General features: G+C 38.3%; 1 protein-coding gene across 2 annotated transcripts in view; it reads right to left on the reverse strand.

The window, feature by feature from the left end:
• STK39 (serine/threonine kinase 39) overlaps positions 1-23,144 on the reverse strand; it is a 265,729-nt gene that overhangs the window by 48,326 nt on the left and 194,259 nt on the right. For both annotated transcript variants that reach the window (XM_063107085.1, XM_063107077.1), the window contains one exon: positions 1,640-1,692. In XM_063107085.1, coding sequence (XP_062963155.1) covers positions 1,640-1,692 — 53 coding nt within the window. The remainder of the gene's footprint in view (positions 1-1,639; positions 1,693-23,144) is intronic.

Below are 23,144 nucleotides of genomic sequence, written 5' to 3' on the forward strand. Positions count from 1 at the left end.
ATTAAAATTGATTTTCATTGCCATAGTCAATTTTACACAATCAGATGAAAAGAAACAACCTTAAAATAAGAATCTGCTTTCTACTTACTGTACTTGAAACATTTATTATATAATTACTAGATTTTATCACAGCATTGCCTAGTCAATATTTTTATATTATGACAAAATGGATAGCTTTTTGATAACACTAACTGGTGCTGTACAATTTTTTAGACCAACTCTAAATTGTTAAAGATGAATATCCCAGGATAGAAAGATTAATTAGCAAATTCATTGGGGCCTTATGTACATTTATTTTTCAAAAGATACTTCATATTTTAGTTTAACTCAAATATACAGGCAATCATTAAATGTTGGCACTTACAGAGGACTAAAGATCAGGGACCAGTGAGTCTATAACCACGTGTGGCCCAGGAACATATTTTATTTGGATTTTATTTGGCTGATAGCAATTTTTTTTCTTTTCAATGAACATGAACACATTTAGACAGGACTCTCCAGTTTCCTGAAGTGCTCACCATTTGCTTTGGCTCCTGCAGGCATTTGAGTTTGTATCTTCTTGCAGGTGAAAGTAACAGGTGGGTCAAAGAGGTTTACTGACTGACTAGCTATCAAACTAGAAAGTCTTTGTACCTCAGATTTTCAAAATTTTGGCAAATATAATTTATTTAATCAGATTAAAATTTTCATGGAGCTTTAATATAAAATAAATACACAATGTTATTGGGTTATATATATTAATAAGTTTAAATATATGAGACTATCGTACCGTAGAAAGGTATTCAATGTAAACATTGAGGATGTTTTCATGTACACAAAAGTCTGAAACCAGAGGTCAAGGAAAACAATTACGGTCCTAGCACTGGCATCTGATTCTTACTATGCTAGGTTATTTTGGTTATAGACTATATAGTAGAAATATTAATTTTTTTCTTACCAGCTAGTCTTGTGGTCTCCAGAGACTGTTCACATATGCTATTTATCCCTTGATCAACCAAGATTACTTGAGGTTTTCCTGCATGCCAGGCTCTTTGCCAGGTGCAAGAAATAACAAAAACATTACATAGTTCTAGGACATGCAGGCATCCAGGAGCTGAAGGAACAACCAGTCTAGCCTTTAAGCAGGTGTATTAACTACTTAAAATACTATAATTGTATTCAGCTGCACAAGTGGCATTGTTCCTTCCAAGCTTACCCGTGGTGCCTGCAGCCAACAGAGGCCACAAACACTCCCCAACAGAGGTTTCATGTAAGCTGAACTGAGAACAGAGAGACAAAGTATGTTCCTTTTTGTATGATACCACTGTTTGCAGCTCAGCCCTCATTAGGACTATGTATGCTTCTCATTACACTCATCACAATTTCCTCTAGGCCCTTAACCACCCTGCCAGGATTTATTTCCATGATTCAGCTAATGTATCTAATTTACATACGTATATATACTGTGCAACATATATCACTGGGATTCGTGCAGTCAGTGGTTTGGTTTGGATCCTTACAATTATTAAAAGTCCTTCTTCCTTCCTTCCTTTGTTTTTAGACAAAACATTTTTGGATAGCAAATTAGAACCCCATGCTTGTTATTAATTTCTGAAATGCTCCTTGTGGCAATGAAATAATAACTTCAATTAAAACTTACCTCTTCCTGGAGTAAATTCAAATCGTATATCATTGAGTTCCTTTCTGGAGTTTCTGAAATATATAACACAGAGCACATTAAAATCTAATGAAGCAGAGTTTAATCAAACTCAATGTATTACAATTTTTACAATATGCTACTAACATGTACATAGCATTCTACAGTTTGGGGTTACCTCCAAATATTTATTATAACAATAATAAATGAAGAGATTTGTTTTATTAATTGAATTTACCTTATATAAACATACTTATATTACAAAATTCCAAAAACAAAATGTTCATCTTATAAAATCGGCACTAAATTGGCAGCCTTAAATATAATTTCATAATTAAAATTTTCAGAAGCCTTTAGTCTAAATTAAATGATATCCAATGCATTTTTCATATTTTTCTTGGGAAAATGGTATTTTATTAAATCATTTTAAAAAGTAAAACAAAGAGGAAAGATAGTCTTAGTGACAGAGTTTAAGACTGCACCGCACATTAAATCATGCAACAAAACGTCCAGAACGAGGTGTGTATTCTGATGTTAAAATTTTATCTAAATACAGGGGACCTATGAATGTTGCACAATTGCCCACTGAATAAATAAAACTTTAAGTAAATACAAAGTGCTTTCATAAAACTATAAAATATATATATATCCAATCAAAAATTAAATGACACTAGGGAGATATGAAACAAATAAATATCTAAGATACAAGTTTCCATTCATATTAATTTCGAGAAATAAGAGGAAGCAAGCTATAATTAGAATAGTTTTAAATTCTCATAAGTAACTCTCAGCAGATGCTACAATTAAAGTTAATAAAAACATCTTAAGAAACTGCAGTAGGAAACATGAACTAGTAATTTCCACAAGAACTCAACTATTAGCTCACCCGCCCAGAGTGTCTAATACAGAGACAGAGATGGCCTGAGTCCCCATCCCTGAACATCCTTCTGCTGGTGCCAGCAAAGTCTGAGCAGATCCTATTCAGTACTCTAAAGCTCTTGGTAATATTTCCTGTTCTCTAGGAATACTGCCCAAACCATAATGATGCCAGTCACCGGGCCCTTTTTGGTCTTGCCTCTTTATGTCCTACAACATCCTATCACACTAAGTGCCAGGAGGCCCCAGAAAGATGCAAAAGGCACAGTACCTAGTGAGAGAAAGCCCTTCACCTCAGGGCCTAGAAAACCTGGCCTAAGTCTCATGCCTTTCTACAGAGATACGGGGAAAAGTAAAGGGCCAAGAGCTCAAGAAACACCCAAGCCCAAACCCAAGCCCAGATATGAGAACCTTGAGCCTTGAACTTCACCACTTTGACTTTGCCACTACTCGGGGCTAGAATGAGACCAGAGGACTTCAGCAAATCCTATATCTGTGCTTCTTTTAGAAGCTTCTGGGAATCTAAAAACTGAGAATTGGGGCCCTCACCCTAAAAAAGTAGATACTTGACCTACACATGAAATTGCAGGTAATTATAGAGTGCCCAGGATCATCTCGGACCCCACACTACTCAACCCTACCCTGGAGGTGCAGTGTGCCATTAATGATCAGTGCCTGCAGAGGAAGGACCGTATATGCATGCTGCACTGCTTAAACTGCCTAAAGTTTCTTAATCAACTACCAATGTCACCACGCATTTACATAGTGCTTTCATATATATCAGCAGTCCTCACACTTTTTGGTTTTAGGATTTTTTACATCCTTAAAGAGAACTGAGCACCTCCAAAGAGCTTTTATTTATGTGGAATATATTGATCAAAATTTACTATATTAGAAACTAAAACTCATAAATTTTAAGAATATTTATTATTTGAAAATGACAATAATTAACCCATTGCACATTAGCGTAAAATTTTTTTATGAAAAATTCCTTTCCTTTCCAAAAGAAAAACAAATCAGTGAAAAGAGTGCATTGTTTTACATTTTTGTAAACTTCTGTAACAGCTGGCTTAAGATAGCTGGATTCTTATTTCTTCTGCAATCTGTTGCAATGTCATATGTTATGTAGTCAGCTGCTGAAAAATTCCACTACACGTGTGAAAGAATGGAAAAGGAAAATAATTTCTTAATATTATTATAAAAATGGTTTTGATCTCATGGGCACCCTGAAAGTGTCTCAAGGACCTCTAGGGTCACTGGACCACATTTTAAGTAACACTGATACACACACACACACACACACACACACACACACATATATATATATATATATACACACAAATACATACAGACACACACAGAGTCATGCACTGCTTAATGACAGGGACACGTTCCGCGAAATGCACCATTAGGCAATTTCATCATTGTGTGAACATCATACTGTATGTACTTACACAAATCTAGATGGTATAGCTCATTACACATCTAGGCTATATGGAATAGCCTATTGCTCCTACATGAGTAATGCATTGTGTTATGATGTTATGATGGCTATAACATCACTAGACAATAGGAATTTTTCAGCTCCATTATAATCTTATAGGACCACTGTCATATATGTTCTGTTATTGACCAAAATGTCACTATGCGGCACATGACTGTATATATTCTTTATTTATATATAAAATCTCATTTGATTCCAACAATCGACCTTTGAGATATGCAAAGAAGTATTACTTGTTTTCCATTTTTCAGAAGACTATGTTCAATGGCTTTACCAAGTTTATAAGTTTAATGAGTGGCAGGGTGAGGACCAACGATTCTATACTGGAAATACCTAATACAAATAAAAATGCTCACTTCCTTTCATTTTTGAGAGAAAACAATATTCCTCAAGATTTTGCATATTATCATAAAATGATCACCATTAAGTCTTGGTGCTGCACATGAGCAGAGGTTAAATTAGAACTAAAGTAGTTTAATTTTAAAAAAAGACAGCTAGGAAAGCAAGCATTTATAACATATTTAATAATGAAATGACAAATGAAAAAAAAATAAAAAGAAATTTGATTCACCACTAATTTGTGTCACTGTTCCTTTCCTCTCTTTCTTTTGACTAGTCTTGTTTAAACTAGTTTGTTTTACTTTGGCCATGAGAAGAGAGGTATAAGAACTGTACCCAGAATATCATCATGCACATCCTGAGGCTTTAAATATTAATACCACAAAAGTAATATCCAACACCCATAATCTCCATCTACATCAACTGTGGTTCAAGTTATGGAGGTTGCCTAGTCAAGTCATTCTTTTATGAGTCTGAATCTAAAATACTCGCCTTTGAAAAGATCACAGTGATTGATTGTAAGCAGTAGACTTGTCCCATCAAGATGAAATATAGTTGGAAAAATGCCTAATTGGATCTAACTACTGAAGGTCATCCTTTTATAAAGAATTAATCTTTCCAAACTAATACTTAACACCTTTAATTGAAAGCACATTTACCTTAATTGATATGGCACAGGCTACTCTTGATTTCAGGGAAGCTGAAGATATGTACAATTTAAGGCCAGAAACAAATGTTTGTGCAACTTTACAGAGGAAATAATAAAAACTTGAGAGTAACAGTTTCAAGACCCAGGCTGCCTTTGATAACTTTTATTAAAAATGCTTTTAATACTAAAATAAAAAATCTTAAATTTGGTAAGTATAATGCCTTATTGCTCATTGTATATATTGCATAAAAATGCAAATGCCTACAGGAAATTCAATTTCTAAAATAGGTGATACAATCATAAGGTTTAAAAACCAAAAAGTACAATAGGGTATTGGTGAAAACCAGCCCTTCCACTTCTGTCTTCCAACTACTTGGTTCCACTCCCAGAGGTAGTCAATGTTTTAGACTTTGTGCTTCCTTCCTGAGATGTTTTATGCATATACCAGCAAATATGTGTATGCAAACATATTTAATATAAATGGTAACATACTATATCCACTGATTTGTACCTTGCCTTTCTTTTAACTTAATGATATGTCTTGGAATTTCTCCATATTCATTCATAGACAGCTTTCACATTCTTTTCTTTATAGTTGCACAGTTTTTCATTATTTGCCATATTCTTTTTAACCAGTTCTCATTCTATGAGCAGATTGTTTCCAATCATTCATTATCATAAATGATGCTTCAATGAATAACCTTGTTCTTATGTCATTTTGCAAATATAGGAGTATAAAAATAAGTTTCTAGAAGCGAATTGCTTGGTCAAAGGATATATGCATTTGCAATACGACAGATATTGTCAAATTCCCCTTCATTTAAGTTGCACCAAATTATACTCTCACCAGCAATCTGTAAGCACCATTGCTGGAACTTTAAATGAGTAAAGCAGGGAATGTACTAAAAAAAAACAAAGAGAAATAGAGACTACAGCAGCTGCAAAGCTTATTCCACATCTAAAAGGGCAAAAACTACTCAGCACCAGCTGGTTATGGCCAGGCAAGAATTTGAGCTCAATGGTGCTAAATATTCAGGTTTTTGAGAGAAACAAGAAATTTAAAATTTTATATGAAATTCCATAGTTGTAATTGATGATAGTCAATTTGAAAATTTTGACACTTATGTGTGAGCCAGATTCAGTCTATTACCACTCATTAGTGAGGTCAAATATAAAATATAACTTCTGCTGATATTAACACATAAACCTATTTCTGTGGGCAGTAGAAGCATGCAAAGTTTCCTGAAGTGGTAAGACTTCTTTTTAAGGATCCACAAAAAAGAGTTATATAAATAATACATTGGCCCGCAGACTGCATGGAAGAAATTAATCATGGGAAAGATAAATAAGGCCACAAGAACTTAGCCAAAAAGAAATACAATCTATAAACTTAGACACTTGGAAAAGATTTTTTAAAAATTTTTAGTAATCGCTGTTCAGTACTGACACATTTATTTTTTTGTTATGTCCATTCAAAGTGAGAAGTTCAGAGATACAGATTGGCATGCCTAAAGTTTTTCTTCTTGTTCTTTCAATTAATCTTCAAGTGACACAGTGAACACTCTTCACGGCTGGCTGAGAGAGTGGCGACAAGGAACACACGACTGAACATTTAACGTGTCCTGGTGGCAGAGGTGCAGAAGGCTGGTGCTACTGAAGTATATATTTTATAGGATACAGCTTCCTAATGTACCGTGACAGGACAATCTGAGTTATTGCTCCTGGAGGGCTCTAAAGCCAAAATGCCAGCTCAGGACTATTTGTGTTCTTCAGCTTCATATTAATGTCCCTCAGCCTGTGCCAACAAATGTATGGGTGTACGTGCACTCTAAGGACCAGATGCGATTAAAGGATGTAGAAGTCCAGAGATCACTCATTGTCAAAGGGCATCAGAAACAGTAACTGTCATTGGTATTGTGTACCCTCTACCACAGGGATGCTCTCGAATGAGGATGAATGCCACCTGTTTTCTCAGGCTTTGAGGTTGGTAACACCACTCAGGGTCTCTGTAAGGGTGGCAGGGATTGTGTTTCCCAGGAACCCAGAAGCAGCCCCTCCCTCCTAAGCAGCAGAAGATTTCTTAGACAGCAGGCCTCTTCTTTACTTTTATCTGAAATTCCAGATCTGGGTGAAGCTGTGGGTGTCCAGAGAATTCCAAAGGGACTTCCACACATTTAACTCCTAGAATGTCTCCCCCTATCAGCTACAGGATGGGGAATACTTAAACAGGCTGGTCCAGGAATCAGTAAGGACATCACTTTTAGCTTGCTTCTAATCCTTCTCTGGGCACTGAACCAAAGTCCGTCCCACAGACTTAGGAGGAGAAATGAGAGGGCTGGACATTTTACCTCCACACCAAGAGGTAGCCTGGACGAGAAGAGAATATGAGCTGTGGAGACAGAGCTCTGAGTTCAAATCCATAAACTACTTGTTTGGCCTTCTGTAATCTGTTTCCTCAACTGTAAGAGAGGGACAATAACTCACAGCTGCTAAGGTTTGAACATGTTCCCCCAAATGCATGTGTGGGAAACTTAATCCCCAGTGCAGAAGTGTTGGGAGGTGGGCCTAATGGGAGGTGTTTAGGTCATGAGGGCTCCACCTTCATGAGTGGATTAATGCCATTACTAAAGGGCTTGAGGCAGAGAGTTAGATTTCTTGCTTCTCTTTGCCCTCCACCATGGGTGACGCAGCAAAAAGTTCCTGGCCACACGAGGCCCCTTGATCTTGAACTTCCCAGCCTCCAGAACTGTGAGAAATAAATGTCTGTTCATTATAAATTACCCAGTCTGTGATATTTTGTTAAAGTAGCAGAAAACAGACCAGGACAATAATAACATTTACTATCTACCAGGACATGCTTGGTGTTTTACATATGTTATCTCATTCTATGCTCAAAACAACCCTTGATGTAGGGACTACAATTATCCCCTATTATTTTACAGACAAGGAAACTGAGGCTTAGAAAAGTAAAGAATATACCCCAAATCACAGTCTCAACAGCAGATCTGAACTAAATCTACAACTGAATCAATGTTGCCTACTACCTTCTCCAGTGACAACCCTGCCCACAGCACTCAGCCCTCCCCTGAAGGTCTGGTCTGTGCATGCTCCCAGCTGGCCTCTCCGTTCATGCTCGCCATCTGCACAGGAGCCAGTCATCCTTATATGAAATCTGATCATGTCACTCCCATGTTTAAAAAACCTATTTTCTTCCCCTTATTCTTAAAACAAAATTCAAATCCTCAGCATGACCAAGGCCTGCTCCTGCCTGCCTCCCCACCCTCATCTCTCCCACTCTTTTCTCCGCTCACAAGTTACCACCTCCTGCCTTCCCTCAGTTCCTCAAAGGAGCTGAGCTCCTGGTGGCTGTGGCATCATGGGGGAGTGAGCTTTTCCCCCTGCTCACAAATTTCCTGTCACACTCACTCTGCCTCCACCTGACTGACTCCAAGTATGCTCTGGGTACTGGGTGGGTCTTTTTTGTGAGGCTGGGAGAGGTGGTTGAGGGTGGCCAGCCTAAGGTAAGCCCCTTTCCTGTTTGCTCTCCTAACCTCCAGTTTTGTACTTTCTATGCTATATTTTACACAAACATAATCATATGGTTATTATTCTAATGTCTGGTTCACCCACTAGACAATAAGTTCTAGATCCCACCCTCCATCTTGCCTTGTTCACTGTTCTTCTCTTCAGCACCAACACAGTGTCTAGGGGATGCACAGATAGTATCTGTTGAATGAATGAATGAATGAATGAGTGCAGAATTTACAAGTCTGGCTTTAATAAAGTGCCTTTCCCCTGGCTTCTGTGAAACCTTCTTCCTGTCTTCCCCAGTTCCCTAGCTGTCCTTTCTCTGTCTTTCCAAACACTCCTCTTTCTCTGTCTGCCTGTCCCTTCAATGTTAATGTCCCATCCTCCACCATCTTCTCATTCTCTCCCTGAATGATAATTCCAAATCCTTACCTCAGTCTTGGTGCTGCCCCAGAGCTATAAATCTATTATCCAACTACCTTTATGGTATCTCTCCATGCAACATCCAAAAATACACAAAAAAACTCGGCATATCCAAAATAGAATGCATCATTTCTCCTCTCAAATTCATTTCTCCTCCTTTGCTCTGTGTGATGGTAAAATATGGTGACAGCCAACTACCAGGACCTGTGGATTACACCTCCTTAAGAATTCTCAAATCTTCCCCTTCTCTAAAACATTACGAATACTGACAAAGATCAGGTCACCATCATCTGCTACAGATAAGAATGAATGATTTAAAGAACAAGAATATTTTAAACACACTCACACACACCACACATGCATACTTCAAAACTTCGTGGAAAGATTCACATAATCTTTTTCCACAAATTTTTTGAAGTACCCTCGTATGCACATATACACTGCCACTGCTAAAGCTAAAGATGTACAGCAAAAGGAAGAAGCACCATACAAACTGAGCAAGCTATTATTCAGGGTGTAATCTTTGGCAGATGAGTGTGTAGCCCTGGAGGAAAACTGTTGTACTTAATGAGACATGAAAAATGAGACCAATAAAATGATAAGTTGAAGGAACTTACATCAGGCCAGAAACAAAAGAATCAAGAACAGAAAGAAGAAACTTCCGGTGGCCAAGCCAATGGCTGCTCTGAAGCGGTGTTCATGTTCATCTCTGGGCTTTCCTAGAGCACAATCTTGAAGTCAGCTAACTAGAATGCCTTAACAACTGGTGACTCATGCCAGGGGACTGGTCATCTGAGCTCAATTTGCAGTTCAGCAACTTATCAGCCATGACACTCAGTCACTTCACCTCTCTAACATCCAGCTTCTTCTGCAGTAAAAAGTGGAAATAGTGCCTCCCTCACAAATTAAATGAGCTATGTGAAAACACTGTATGAACTTCCTGGCACTGCTGTAAGGCATTATTATATCTTATATTTTGAGGCACACAGAAATAGGGGGAAATAGTCATGGTTCCAGTCCTTAAAGAGTTTACAATCTTCTTAGAGAATGACAACAACTGCCATAACTAAAGTATAGGGAAAAACCCAATGCAAATAAGGGATCTCAAAAATACCAGTAGAGAAGGAAATATTAGACTAATTCAGAAAAAGGCATATTTTCCTTCTGTTGGTTCTCACTCACCCATCTTTCACATGCCTGTCAAATTAATCTTCCTCCGAGGTGAAGGTCCAATCACAGAATCATATAATTTTACAATTGAAAAGGGCCTTAGAGGTCACCTAATCCATTTCCCTCATTCCTCAGATGAAGAAACTGAAGCCAAAGAGATTAAGTGGCTTGCCTAAGATTACACAGCTGGTTAATTCACTCAACACTCCACAAATCCTACTCATCACCTACTAGGTGTCAGGCCTAGGCTAAGAACCACTAATGGCAGAAATGACACCCAAACCTGGGACTCGAGACTTCTAGACCACTGCTCTTTATTCTAGATTGGTGGTTCTAAAACTGCAGGCAGGGTAAGTGGAGATGCAATCTCGAAGGGGAAGAATTCTGCCCCCAATTACACCCCTACGCCCAGTTAAGAATTGCTACACGCAATGAGAGATGTGAAAGATGGGAATGTGTTTCACGTGGTTGATGTGGTGGCAGAAAGAAAAGATGAGGCCACTGCTGCACCTATCAGCACTGTGTCCCAAAGCCCTGCCTGACATCCAAGCTCTCCTAGATGTGTGCATGCTCATATATCATGCACCATATGCTCCAGGAGTGTGAGAAAAGTAACTGAAGCACAATCATACCCCTCCCCTCTCACCCTTACACTTGTGCATCCCTTGCCTCAAGAGTCTTTTGGATCAGTGAGTCTTCTAAAAAGTGAAAATTCCTTTCAGCATTATACCTGCACACACCCAGAAATATGCCCTTGACCTAAAAAACATAAGTTGGTAGCATCCTGAGTTCTAGTCTGTATCAACCCAGGCAGCATAACAGAGCCCAAGATCTATGTCAAACAGATCAGAAAGTCACCCTTTAACAAAAAAATTGAAAAGTGACTGACATACATACACATATATAAACACACACACAGGATTTCTTCAACTAAGGTATCTTGAGATATCTGCAAAAATCTGGCCATACACACTGATTGTCTGCAGGTTTTTCTACAACTAGAACCTTAGGCTTGGGACTCTGATGCTTCCCACTGGCAATCCAGCAATCTGACGGACCCTGTCAGATTTGTAGCTTGTAGGGAGCAAACAGACTGGTTGCATATGATTTCACACAGCTGACACCTAGGTTGGAGGTGCACATGCAGAGTCTTGCAAACAGAAATTTCCATTGCTTGCCACAGTGCTGACCCCTGTGAATAAATCACATGCAAAAATATTATCATAAATAACTGCCTCTCCTATCTATAAAAAATAGTTTTCATCTGGAAGTAATCAAAACTAAGTTAAGGTGTTTCTGCTTAACAGAAATGTCTTGAAAATCTCCACGCTTACCAGGTATAGGGCACAGCCATTTCCTCTCCCCAACCTTACCCAGTCTTTAACCTAAACAAATATGTTTGATTCTTTTTTCTCTAGTATATAATACTTTCAAAAATTATGAAAAACATTTCAACAAACAAGAAAGTGAAAAAAATAATAAAACAATTATACATGTACCTACCATCCAGAATTTTTAAAATAGTAACATTCTGCCATATTTGCTTCAAAGCCGAACACACAAAATTGTAATAATGTTTAACCCACACAGCACAAAATCAATTGTGTTACCTGCAGCTGTGTTAAATCACCAGTAAAAGGATTATTGTGTAAGGGTTCTGCTTCCTGTCAAGATTATGGAACTATATTTTCATGTGTGGTAAGCAGTCCTTTTCAGCATTTAGATGTCCAGTGAATATATTCATTAAACTCATTTATACCTATAGGGCAGAAGGGAAATGGAGTGATCATATAAAAACTGTACAGCTGGTAGGAGCAGAAACATGATAGTCTGGTCAAAGTTCACACTTCTGGGTAGAACTCAGGTGAAGAGGAAGAGATACCTATGGAGTTCATGAAGGCAGAAGCCATGATGTCATTTCAAGCCCCAGCTGCTTCCAAGCTGGAGCTGGTGAGCACACGGAGCAAGAGCTGGCAAAAGCCACAGCTGTGCCCTTCCTATGAAGTCGCTTGGAGGCTACAGGGGACAAGAGGGCCTTGGTGGCCCCCAGGCCAGCCAGATCACTAACAGGGTTCTTGCGGATCCACACAGGAGCAAGGGGCCACAGACAACTGAAAAAAGGAGCCACTCAGAGGCCAGTGAGTCATCACAAGGGACCGGCACATGGCCTGTCCCCTGGAAAGTGTTTGGAGTGCCAGCAGTGGGGGAGACTGGCCCACCAGGGGAACACTGGGGCACAGCAAGGACAGCTGATCTGCCCTCCAGTCAGCACAGGCCCACTCAGTGGAGACTGGTCAGGAATATAGAACTGCAGGGGGTGCAGTTTGCTGAAAAGTCTCAGGCCAGACCAGAGTTTACACACAACCCAGGTGCACCAGATCTCACAAGACCCAGAAGTGCATAGAAGGTCAACAATTAAAACTGGAACTGCACAAAAAGCCTTCCCCAGAGAATCAGCAGCAAAGCAGCAATTTAGCTCAACTATAGGGCTCAAGTGCTGGTCCCCACAGGAAGTTCCCCGATTTTAGAAGTAAGCAAAAGACAAATTAGTACCAGTGCAGAGTTTAAGTGGTGGGAACAGAGTGTAATCCAACATAGAACTGAAAGAAAAAACAAAACACCCACAGATCAGAGACAAAGTTCTTATATTAACCAGTCAAGATCTAACACCACGAAACAACACCTATAAAACCTAGAAGGACCAGAAGCCATCCAGGCTCCCAAGCCAGGATAATGCGGGACCGAGGCCTCAGCCATGCCCCGCAACATCCACGTCCAGCCCAGCCATGACCTAGCTGCTGCCAGAAGTCCCCTGGGCCCCCCTGCCAGAATGAGGGGGGTGCCACAGCCTCATCCATGTCCCCTCCTTCCTCCTTCCCACCCCCTTCCCCTCTCCCAAACGCTCTGCAACATCTTAGAATGTAAAAATAATAATAATGATGATAATAATAATAATAATAAAACAAAACAATGTGCACACTTTGTAGCAGGAAAGAATATTATGCATACTTACTAGTAGGGGTCTTTGTATATGCGTCTTTTTAAAAAAAAAAAAAATCAACTGATATCAGTATAGAACCAGGCTTCATTAACATCATTTGTGTGAATGTTTAAGGTATGTTGGGTTTCACTGCAGAGAATGCAGAGGCTCCCCAATGTTTCCATAATTGCTACCTCCCTTCAATGCATTAGGCTCCCAGGCTGACACACAAAGTCCTTTATGACAGAAACATACATGCACCTCTAAGACAGGGATTTAATAAATGTCCATTTGGGATCTAGACATCATGTCATGGTAGGTCTATTTATACAGACTGATTGATACAGTATATGGGGAGGTGGGTGGAGATGCATGTATTTGTAGCATTCCAGGATGAGTGAATTTATATGGTAATGGAAGTTTACTTCTTTAAGGGACAAATCATTACAAACTCTAATTATTATGGGCAAGTATCAACTTTTTTGCCAACTATTTATTTAGTTTATTTAATTCTTGCAAAAACAGTATTAAATAATTGCAAGATTAGACCAAATATATAACTGGACATTTGGTTATTTAAAATAAGAGAAATTAGTTAAAGGGAACACTGAAAAGAGACAATTCTACATACTTGAGATGTTAGTTACTCCAGTTGAGCACTGAATTTAGCTTTGTCTGCTTGCAGCTAAGGCAGAAAAGGGAAACTATTGCACAGTACAGTTCTTACTTTATCAAAAAAGAAACATGCAAAGCATATTTTTCTCCTTGGCATTAATTTCAAGGAAAAAAGTTGTAAAGAAGCTCCTTATAAGGGACATTGAGTAATGTCTTCAATTCTATGTTGTAAAAGACAAACTTTTTTTATATAAATTTCTTCAACTATATGGTGCAAAAGATGGAAATTTTTTCTCTCAGGTGCTGAAGGCACAATATTTAATCTTACCTGAGTAATGGCATTTCTGCTGGAAGCTGAAATAATACAGCCAAGGTACATTGTTTCCTGATGATTTACCTCAATAGAGGGAGCTCAAAGAACCTGGAGAAATGGATGACCTGTCCAGACTTCTTCCTGAGGCCCCAAAAGTGTCTTTGTCAAGTGATACAACGGGCAATTTCATGACTGTGTTCCCTGACGAGCATATGAAGGGATCTGATAGTCAACATATTGATTAAACCTAAGTCTTTCGCTTGAGCTAAAACATCCATGGGAAGCAGAAGTACCTTTCTGCTGTGAACTTGTAGGAGACTGACTTCTGTCCTTCCCTGCACAGCCAGCTGACCAAAACCTAAGGCAGTGGGTTGCAGTGTGTCTGAACTTCCAAAGAGAGCCTGTGTCTGGACAAGAACTTGGACACGTGCTCAGCTGAATTCCCAAACTCTGTTGCTTCAGAACAGAGAAGGGATAACTTTTGGTTTAAAAGTTTTAAAGAACGTGTGCTACTAATCAAGTGAGTTAGCCATAAGATAACTTTAGTATATACACAACAATATAAAGTGAGCAGACAAAAACAAATTCTTTAACCTGGCAATCACAGAAGTAGAAAGAAGCATGCTTAATTTTAACTTTCCTATTCGTGTCATTTTACTATTGATTTATATATAAAGTCAGCCCTCTGAATCCATGGTTTCCACATCTGGTAGATTTAAACAACAGCAGATCAAAAATATTTGGAAAAAAAGTTGCATCTGTACTAAATAGGTACAGAAATTTTTTTTTTTTTTGTCATTACTCTCTAAACAATATGACAACTATTTACATAAGATTTACATTGTTTTAGGTATTATAAGTAATCTAGAGATGATTTAAAGTATACAGGATGATGTGTAGGTTATACGCAAATTATGCTATTCTATATCAAGGACCTGAGCATCCTTGGATTTTGGTATCTGTAGGAGGTCCTGGAACCAATCCCCCATGAATACTGAGAGATGACTATATAATCATATCCAGGGAAAACTATATTAAAGATTAGCAAATTTAAAGGAAAAATGATCACTTTCAACTAGGTTTAAAATATCCACCCAACAAAGGAGAAAATTATGAAAGATTAATTAATAAGAAGTATTAATACCAGTGCCCTCTAGGTTAGGAATGTAACCAGAATTCCCCCTGGCTTTTCCACAGGCATTACATGTAATGATAAATGAGATTGAACAAGTATTTTCCCTTTTGATCATTTCAGAGAAATGGCCTATTCAGAGAAACAGATTTACCATCCAGTGTAGATGACCCTTGGGCAAAGCCACTACAAATCCTCAAGTTCGACTATTCTGAAATTACTTCAAGAAAATGGCTATTTATAGAATATACAGTTGCACAGAAAATAACATTTTTACATTTGACAGGTTGTTGATGTACATGGGAAGGAAACACAAGTAAGCACATCAGACCACATCTGTCAGGAGGCTGGATTAGGACAGGACTTTTATTCAGAATAATGTCAAATCAAAAACAAGAAAATCCCAAAATTCTCTCAAGGGGAAAAAAAAATGCATCCACTTGCTTTTGACGCTTAGGGTTATGTGATTCTCCAGCGACTAACACTCACCTGGAGATTAGCAGGGTGAGTGCCACTCGAGGGTGCAGCTTGGAGCTTCCTTTAGGCTAAGGTATCCCAGAAGGAAAAAGAAGGGTGTGAAAAGGAGCACGATTTGCATGGTAAGATTTAAAGTGAGGACAAGCACCTTCCAGGTATGTTTTTACAAAATTTATTTTCTTTTTAAATCTGAAGATTCCCACAGGTGAGAGAAGGGAAATCTAAAACTCAGTCTTGTCTGCTTCCCACAGATGCTCTTGGGCAAGCCCCGCTGCCCACACAACTGCACAATTCTCATTAGTACTGCAAAGTGGTCCTGAAAATGTGGCCACCATGTGATACCTTTTCCCTTCTCATCTGTTATGGGCTTAACTGCGTCCCCCGCCAAATTCATATGTTGAAGTCCTAACCACCAGTACCTCAGAATGTGACTGAATTTGGGGACAGTGTCTTCAAAGAGGTAATTAAGGTTAAATGAGGTCATTGGGTGGGTATTAATCTGATGTGACTGGTGTCCTTATAAGAAGAGGAGATTAGGACAGACAGGCCAGCACAGAGGAAAGATCATGTGAGGACATAGCAAGAAGGTGGCCTTCTGCAAGCCACGGAGAGAGACCTCAAGAGAAACCAAACCTGCCAACAACGTGATCTTTGACTTTTAGGCTCCAGAACTGTGAGAAAATAAATACCTGTTGTTTAAGCCACGCAGTCTGTGTGCTTTGTTAAGACAGCCCTAGCAAACTACTACCATCTGATTCTGACAAATCTTTAAAAGTCAACATTTGTCCCTTTGGTAAAAACTAAATTTGTTCTCAACCTCTGGAGCACTAACTGATAACACTCACTGTCACAATGGTTTGGGAAGAAGCCATCCCTTCAACAGTCCCAAAAATAAAGCACATAAAATGACTTCAATCATTTGGCATAGAAATCAAGCCATCTTAATCAGAAAATTCCAAGTACCTGAAGTTTGCCAAAAGTGGAAAAACCCATGAAGCTTAGTCTTCAGTGGTGCAATGTCACTTCCACCATGAAGAGCATATCTGGGGACAAAACTTAAAAGCAGATCTGTGTAATACATAATCTTCTTCCAAATGTTCAAAACAATAGTTTGCCTGTGTTTAAACATATGTATGTGATCGTCCGATAATGAAAATGATTTTCACGTATGAGTCACGGAATCCATATTTTACAGCCATAATTCACATTTTGATGATTTTGAAAACACGTCTCAGAAACATTTAGTAAGCAAGTCCCATGTGTGTAACTGCACCAACAAAGTGAAGTAGGATTTAACAAGACTGTGGGGATAAGACATTTTTCTTATCTAAGAATCACTAACAAAAAAGATATGCCCAACAATTTCCTTCATGATAGTTTTTTCAGTGATCGACCTTTATACCCAGGCTATTGATCTCTGACAAGTTTTTAGACTAACTTAGCTTTCTTGACTTCTTGACTTAAGCAAAAATTTAATAAAGGAGGTCAGGCTGGGTAAAGAAGAGTTCTGACTCTATAAAAATATATATACAGTGCATCCTGCAAACAGCTTGCTATTTGCCTCTTCACAGCCAATTAATAGATGTGCTTCTCAGGAAGGATGTATTAAAAAAAAAATGTCCATTTGGAAGATAAAGGGATAGTAAAGGTGAACATTATGAGCCTTCTAGGTGAATACACAGATTGAAGAGATGGATCAGAGGAGCTATGACGTTATGTAGTGTCTCCCCTCAAAGTGCCTCACACAGGGCCTGGCACACAAGTTAGTTCTTAACAAATATTCATGAAATTGAGTTGAATCAAAGGTATAATATTACTCCTTACTTGCTGCATGACATTATATTAAATATAAGCATACAAAACTCCTAAGTATGAAAGTGACCAGCCCTGCATAAATATGCAAATAACAAAAAAAAAAAAAGAGAGAGAGAGAGAGAGAAAGAGAGGAAGTTTCTGGGCTGCGAGCATTTAAATTGCTACACAGGTCAAAAGAGTAGATGTCACATTAGGAATAAATCCGGGAGCAGTAAACAGGATCTGTTATATTGAAGAGATTTCTTTCCAAGAAGCTATTATAAGCAGTAAGCCAACAATCAACATTTGGGATGGTAGGCTCAACCGAGACAAGACTCAGAGTACATATAAGCTGTGGACTAGTCTGGCCTGGGTATACATACCAAGGCTCAGGGTGGCTGAAAAAGCTGCACATTTACAGTTCCACAATGCTACTGCTGAGCACCTGTCTGAGCTTCAAGCTGTCCTAACGTGTACAACACACATTTTATTTGAGTATAGAAGGCAAGGGAGCACAACTCCTTTTAACAGCCTCTTTTTGGCCTCCTTTTCTATCCTCTCCTCAAAATCTTTGAGTTGGTTCTAAGGGGAGTCAAAGGAGAGCAAAAAAATGCGTTGTTGCTAGGTCTACTCAGCCTGCCATAGCTTGGTTTCTGAAGATAACATTCTTGAGTTTAAAAACAGATTCCAACATTTACTAGCTATAAGACTTTAGGGCAATCTACTTGAATTTCCAAGTCTTAGTAAGTTCATCTGTAAAATAAGGTAGTTACAGTAACTACTTCATAGCACATTAAGAGGATTAGATTAGAAAAGGTACGTATAGTGCCAGACAAGTAGCAAGCAATGTCAGTATTAGTTAAATAACATCAGTAATAATAAATGTAATCTTTAGTGGTTGAGTTCTACATGTCAGACCTTAATCCCCGCCCTGAGATCTTTCATTTCTCATCCTTTCACTAACCTAAGCAAGAGTTTAGGTGTCAAGTCCTCCACTGAGTCCTACAGTAGCTTCTAACCATAAACTCAACATATGTAACAACATTTCAGGGAGAAAGGTCTCTGGACAGCCTCAAGAATCCCAATATTGCTTGAGTAAACAGAACCTGATCATTTGGAGGTACAAAATGATACACTCCAGCTGAGAATTTGAAAGAAACAAAGAGATTGGTCACTCGGACTGATCTGGAAACCTTCGTATTTGTCAGAGTGAAATAAACCCATGACAGTCTAAGAATTCTCCTGATAATCCATCCCATACTTCTTTCCCCTATAAACAATTTAAATACTTGACTTTGTTTGGTCAAATCACAGATCATACTTTATGTGAAGTTAGAAAGGTACAGCAGAAGACTGTCAACTTAGGGGAATTCCCTAAGACACACAAGGAAAGCACCCGGCGGCTTGGCCAGCATTTCTGGCAACTTTCTTCCTTTGTTCCAGAAGACTGTGCACACATGGTAGGCTCTCCACCTTCCAGGGCCTCAGTGGGCTCAGGAATGCCTGAAGCAATAGTGCTCCAAACTCAGAGTGCTATTTAATTGCGACTCTCATCATCACTGTTATTATGGATCTGTCACTCAGAAATGCTCTTGGCTATCAGTGACAGCATGGAGCGTTATGTAGATGACATTGCCACGTTTTGTATTCTGAATATTAGAAACCAGTTTGGCTCACCAAATGAGCAGCGGGTGCCATGCTAATTATATAACTTTTTAGAGCACTAATAAGCTCTCCCACTGAGCCAACTGGGAGGGAAAAAAAATACATTTACTCATTTTTATCTGTGCCTCAACGTACTGACCTCCTTCAGCCTGTTGATGTAGCCATTAATAAAACATTTTAAAATGACCTGAAAAGGCTTTTTACAAACTAGAGCCTGGATCTGGCTGCCAAACAGCTGCATACTTGAAAGACTTGGAGCCGGTACCAAAGTTGGCTGTTGATGATTGAAGTTAGGACTGGGACCCCCCTGTATCCAAAATGGTTGTTCACATTTTTGACTGGATACAAATGAAAAAAGATTTCTGCTCTTGAGAACTTTTCAAAATAGAGAAATAAGGATGCCTCTGATGGTGCTCTTGCTTTGCTTGGGACACAAAAGACAATATAATTTCACTTCAGTACTTGACATATGATTGCCAACCCACTTTCTTACAAGTTCCTTTCAATTTTAGAATAATAATTAAAAATAAAAATATTACTAATATTTCAATTCTAAAATATCCTAAATCATAGTTCTTGGAAGCAAATCAAAGAGAAGGATTTGATCCCTTCTTACTTTTCCTTCTTTTTCTCTAATAAAAATAACATAAGTAAAAATATGTATCAAATATAGTTCTTTAAATCAACGAAATATAGAACAGGCCATTTAATTAAGTAGACATGGTCAAATCTATCTGAGAAGTAAGATAGATGTTATGCTGAGGGAGAGGCGACACATTCATCTCAGACACATGTAGGACACACACTTAGCACAAGGCAACGTCTAGACTCAGTAACAAAGAACATAGACAAGTGAAGTAATGCACAGACTTTGCTCAGTAAGCTTATGACCAATCATGGCATTCTGAGCTGGAAAGAAACGTCAGAGGTGAGCAAGCTAAGGTGCATCAAAGGGATCTGACGAGTTCTCATCTCAGATGTCGAGACCACGAATGCCTCTTCCTTCTTTACCTATGAAATGTCCACCCTGTCACACCCACCACTCCCCTCTCCACCCTCCACTCTTCACACACACACATTTGAAGAGCAAGGGAACTGCTTACACTACGAAGCAAACAGTAACAGAGCCAAGGTCATTCCCAGCCTCCACATTTCCTAAAATTAACTGGCAAATAAATGCTTAGCATAGAGGAAAGTCAAGCCTTTCAAACTGGAAAAAAAATGACTGAGGAATTTCAATGTTACTTTGCAGATTTCTTACATTATGACTGACGAGGACAGGTTTATCAAAGAGCAATGCATAACTCAAAATACTTTTCAGTTGGATTTCCAAATCAGTGTGGCTACTTTGCCAGTACCAAAACTGCAGTGCTATGAGGGCATACACAGGAAAAGGACTTGCTGCCTTGGTCGAAAGGTGATAAAGCTAGTGAAGAAGGCCCATAGAGTGGGTTCACCCTCACTCATTCTAGCAATTTTTAATCATTAGGAGACTGTACTACAGGACTCCAGCAGAGCCAGAAACATGTATCCACATGCCTTTGGAGGAAAACCGGTGCCACATTACTGATTTATTCCTGGCATCAAGCAAGCCTCATTTGTCTTCATTCTGGCCCTAGAGATGAGAAAACAGTAGTGGTCCAATAGCCCTTCTCAACTCTCTCTAGAAATGGGCTACTGCTCTTGGGTGGAGAAAAAATGTTTACCTATCTAACTAGACAACAGGTTCAGGAGTAGAGATTTTTGAGGGAGAATGTGACACACATCTCCACACTTTCCTGGGTATCTCTGGCCGGTGGAGCTGCAGAGAAGCAGCACCCACATACACTCAGAGGTCAAGGACTCCACTCAGACACCCTGCTTCTGCCTGCTATAAGCCAGTAAGGAAACCTAGCAACAGGATTCCTATTGCCCACTCATAGAGCAAGGGTGAAGGGAAGACCATCTCAAGGCTTCTCAGGGGGAGGTCAGGAAAGGAGAAGAGACAAAGAGACTGCTGTGATGGGGCTGCTCCTCTGCACCTCATTATTAAAGGGAGAATTTGAGAGTACTCAAAAGAGGAAATAATGATCACTGAATTCAGGTAATCACTAAGAAGAAATAAGTTTGGAATAACCTAATTTCTTCCTTTGCTATTATAATAAACATTTTCATTTCAAGGGAAAGCCTCAGGCTTGCTCTGTTAAGATTAATGCACATTTGGGGACATGGTGTGAATTCTTTTAGAGTAATAACAGAAAGATGAATTTTTTATATGGGGGTGAGTTATTTTACTGGGCTTGGAAACCCTGTAATTCTCAAAGTCTTTTCATGCCCTCCTCAACTTTGTCCACCTGGGTATTTTGAGATTTGGCTTAGCATAAATGCTAACTATGAAATTCAATAACTACTTTTTAATCTACCAAATTAAGTTAGCAAGATTATGACAGATAACAGGAAACACAAAATGCTGGCAAGGATACAGTCCATTAGACCTTCTTCACTGTTATAAGGTACATAAACTGATACTATCTTTCCAGAGGTTGTCTGGCAATATGTTTCTAAATTTTTAAATGGATTATATCCCTTGACTCACTAATTCTATATCTATGAATCTGTAATATGACATAAATTAGAAACTCGACACTTTTTGTATAAGGTCAGTTTTTAGAGCATTGTTTATGTTAGCAAAAACCTAGAACCAAGTTATATTTCCAATGATAGGAAGATAGTTAAATAAATTGCAGTGAAATAACCACAAGAGGCAATATTATGTAGCTCTTTAAATTTTGTTTATAAAGGATTTTTACTAACATGAAAAAATGGGTGTAATGTAATCCTAAGTGTAAAAAGCAAGTACAAAATGCATGTGTAATATAATTAGAACGATTAAAAAATATATGTAGAGTAAGAGGAATAGAAGGAAATATACCAAAATGTTAATCATACCTATCCCTGAGTGATGGCCTAATGGGTAATCATTTTCTTTATACCTTTATGATTTTTCAAATTTCCTCTAATGAACATGTATTACTTTTATAATGAGGGGTGAAAAGCTCCTTCAAAAAGATCCAGTAAGATTTGAAAGAGAAGCTGTGCTATAATAACTCATCATCATTTGAGTACAAGAGACTTAAAAGAAAAGGCAGAGTAGATTCACTTAGGATCAGTGAATCACCGTGTAACATATGCATATATTGAAACACACTGTACCCCATAAATGTACAAGTAAATGTTAAAATAAAATAAAAAATAAATAAATAAAAATAAATTTTTAGAGGGGGAAAAAACAGAAAAGGCAGAGACTTGAGCTAAAACAAAATAAAAGCAACACTATGTAGTGTGTTTGGTCAGTGATAGAAAAAAACAGAGAAATAGGTAATACTCAGGTGAGGTTCTCACACGAGAATCTGAAACATTCAGAGAAATGTTACTTATAGTTAGCTAGGCTAGGATACAAAGCCATGTCTACAGTATGATTACAAACACAGACACAAGCATGAGGAAGTACATGGAAGAAAGACACCAAAATGTTAATAAATGTATTGCTTAGGTGGGAGACTGTCTCTGAGTTTAATATTTCGTATCCCAACCCCCCCAAAATCATTAATTTTATTCTGACAATCAAACTTATTACAAATGTTCAGCTCATTGAACAAATGGGGTTGGCACAAGTTAGTATCTGTAAGGAAAAGAGTAAACATTGACCGTCTGCATTTACATCATGCACAAAAATTAACTTAAAATATTCAGAGATGTAAACGTACAGGCCAAAAAGATAAAAAAATAAAAATTAAAGAAAAAAAAAAAACTAGAAGAAAACATAGGGGAAAAAAAAACCACAGAAGAAAACTTTTGCAACATTGGAAGACGTAAAAATTTCTTAAATAGTATATAAAAAGTACAAATCATAAAAAATGAATTAAGTTTTTTATCAAGATTTAAAACTCTTTTTCTTCAAAACATACCATTAAGAAAGCAAAATATTAGGGCTGGCTGGTGGCTCACTTGGGAAAGCCTGGTGCTGATAATACCAAGGTCAAGGGTTTGGATCCCTGTGCAGG

This window comes from Cynocephalus volans, chromosome 1, assembly GCF_027409185.1.
Source record: "Cynocephalus volans isolate mCynVol1 chromosome 1, mCynVol1.pri, whole genome shotgun sequence".
NCBI lineage: Eukaryota > Metazoa > Chordata > Mammalia > Dermoptera > Cynocephalidae > Cynocephalus > Cynocephalus volans.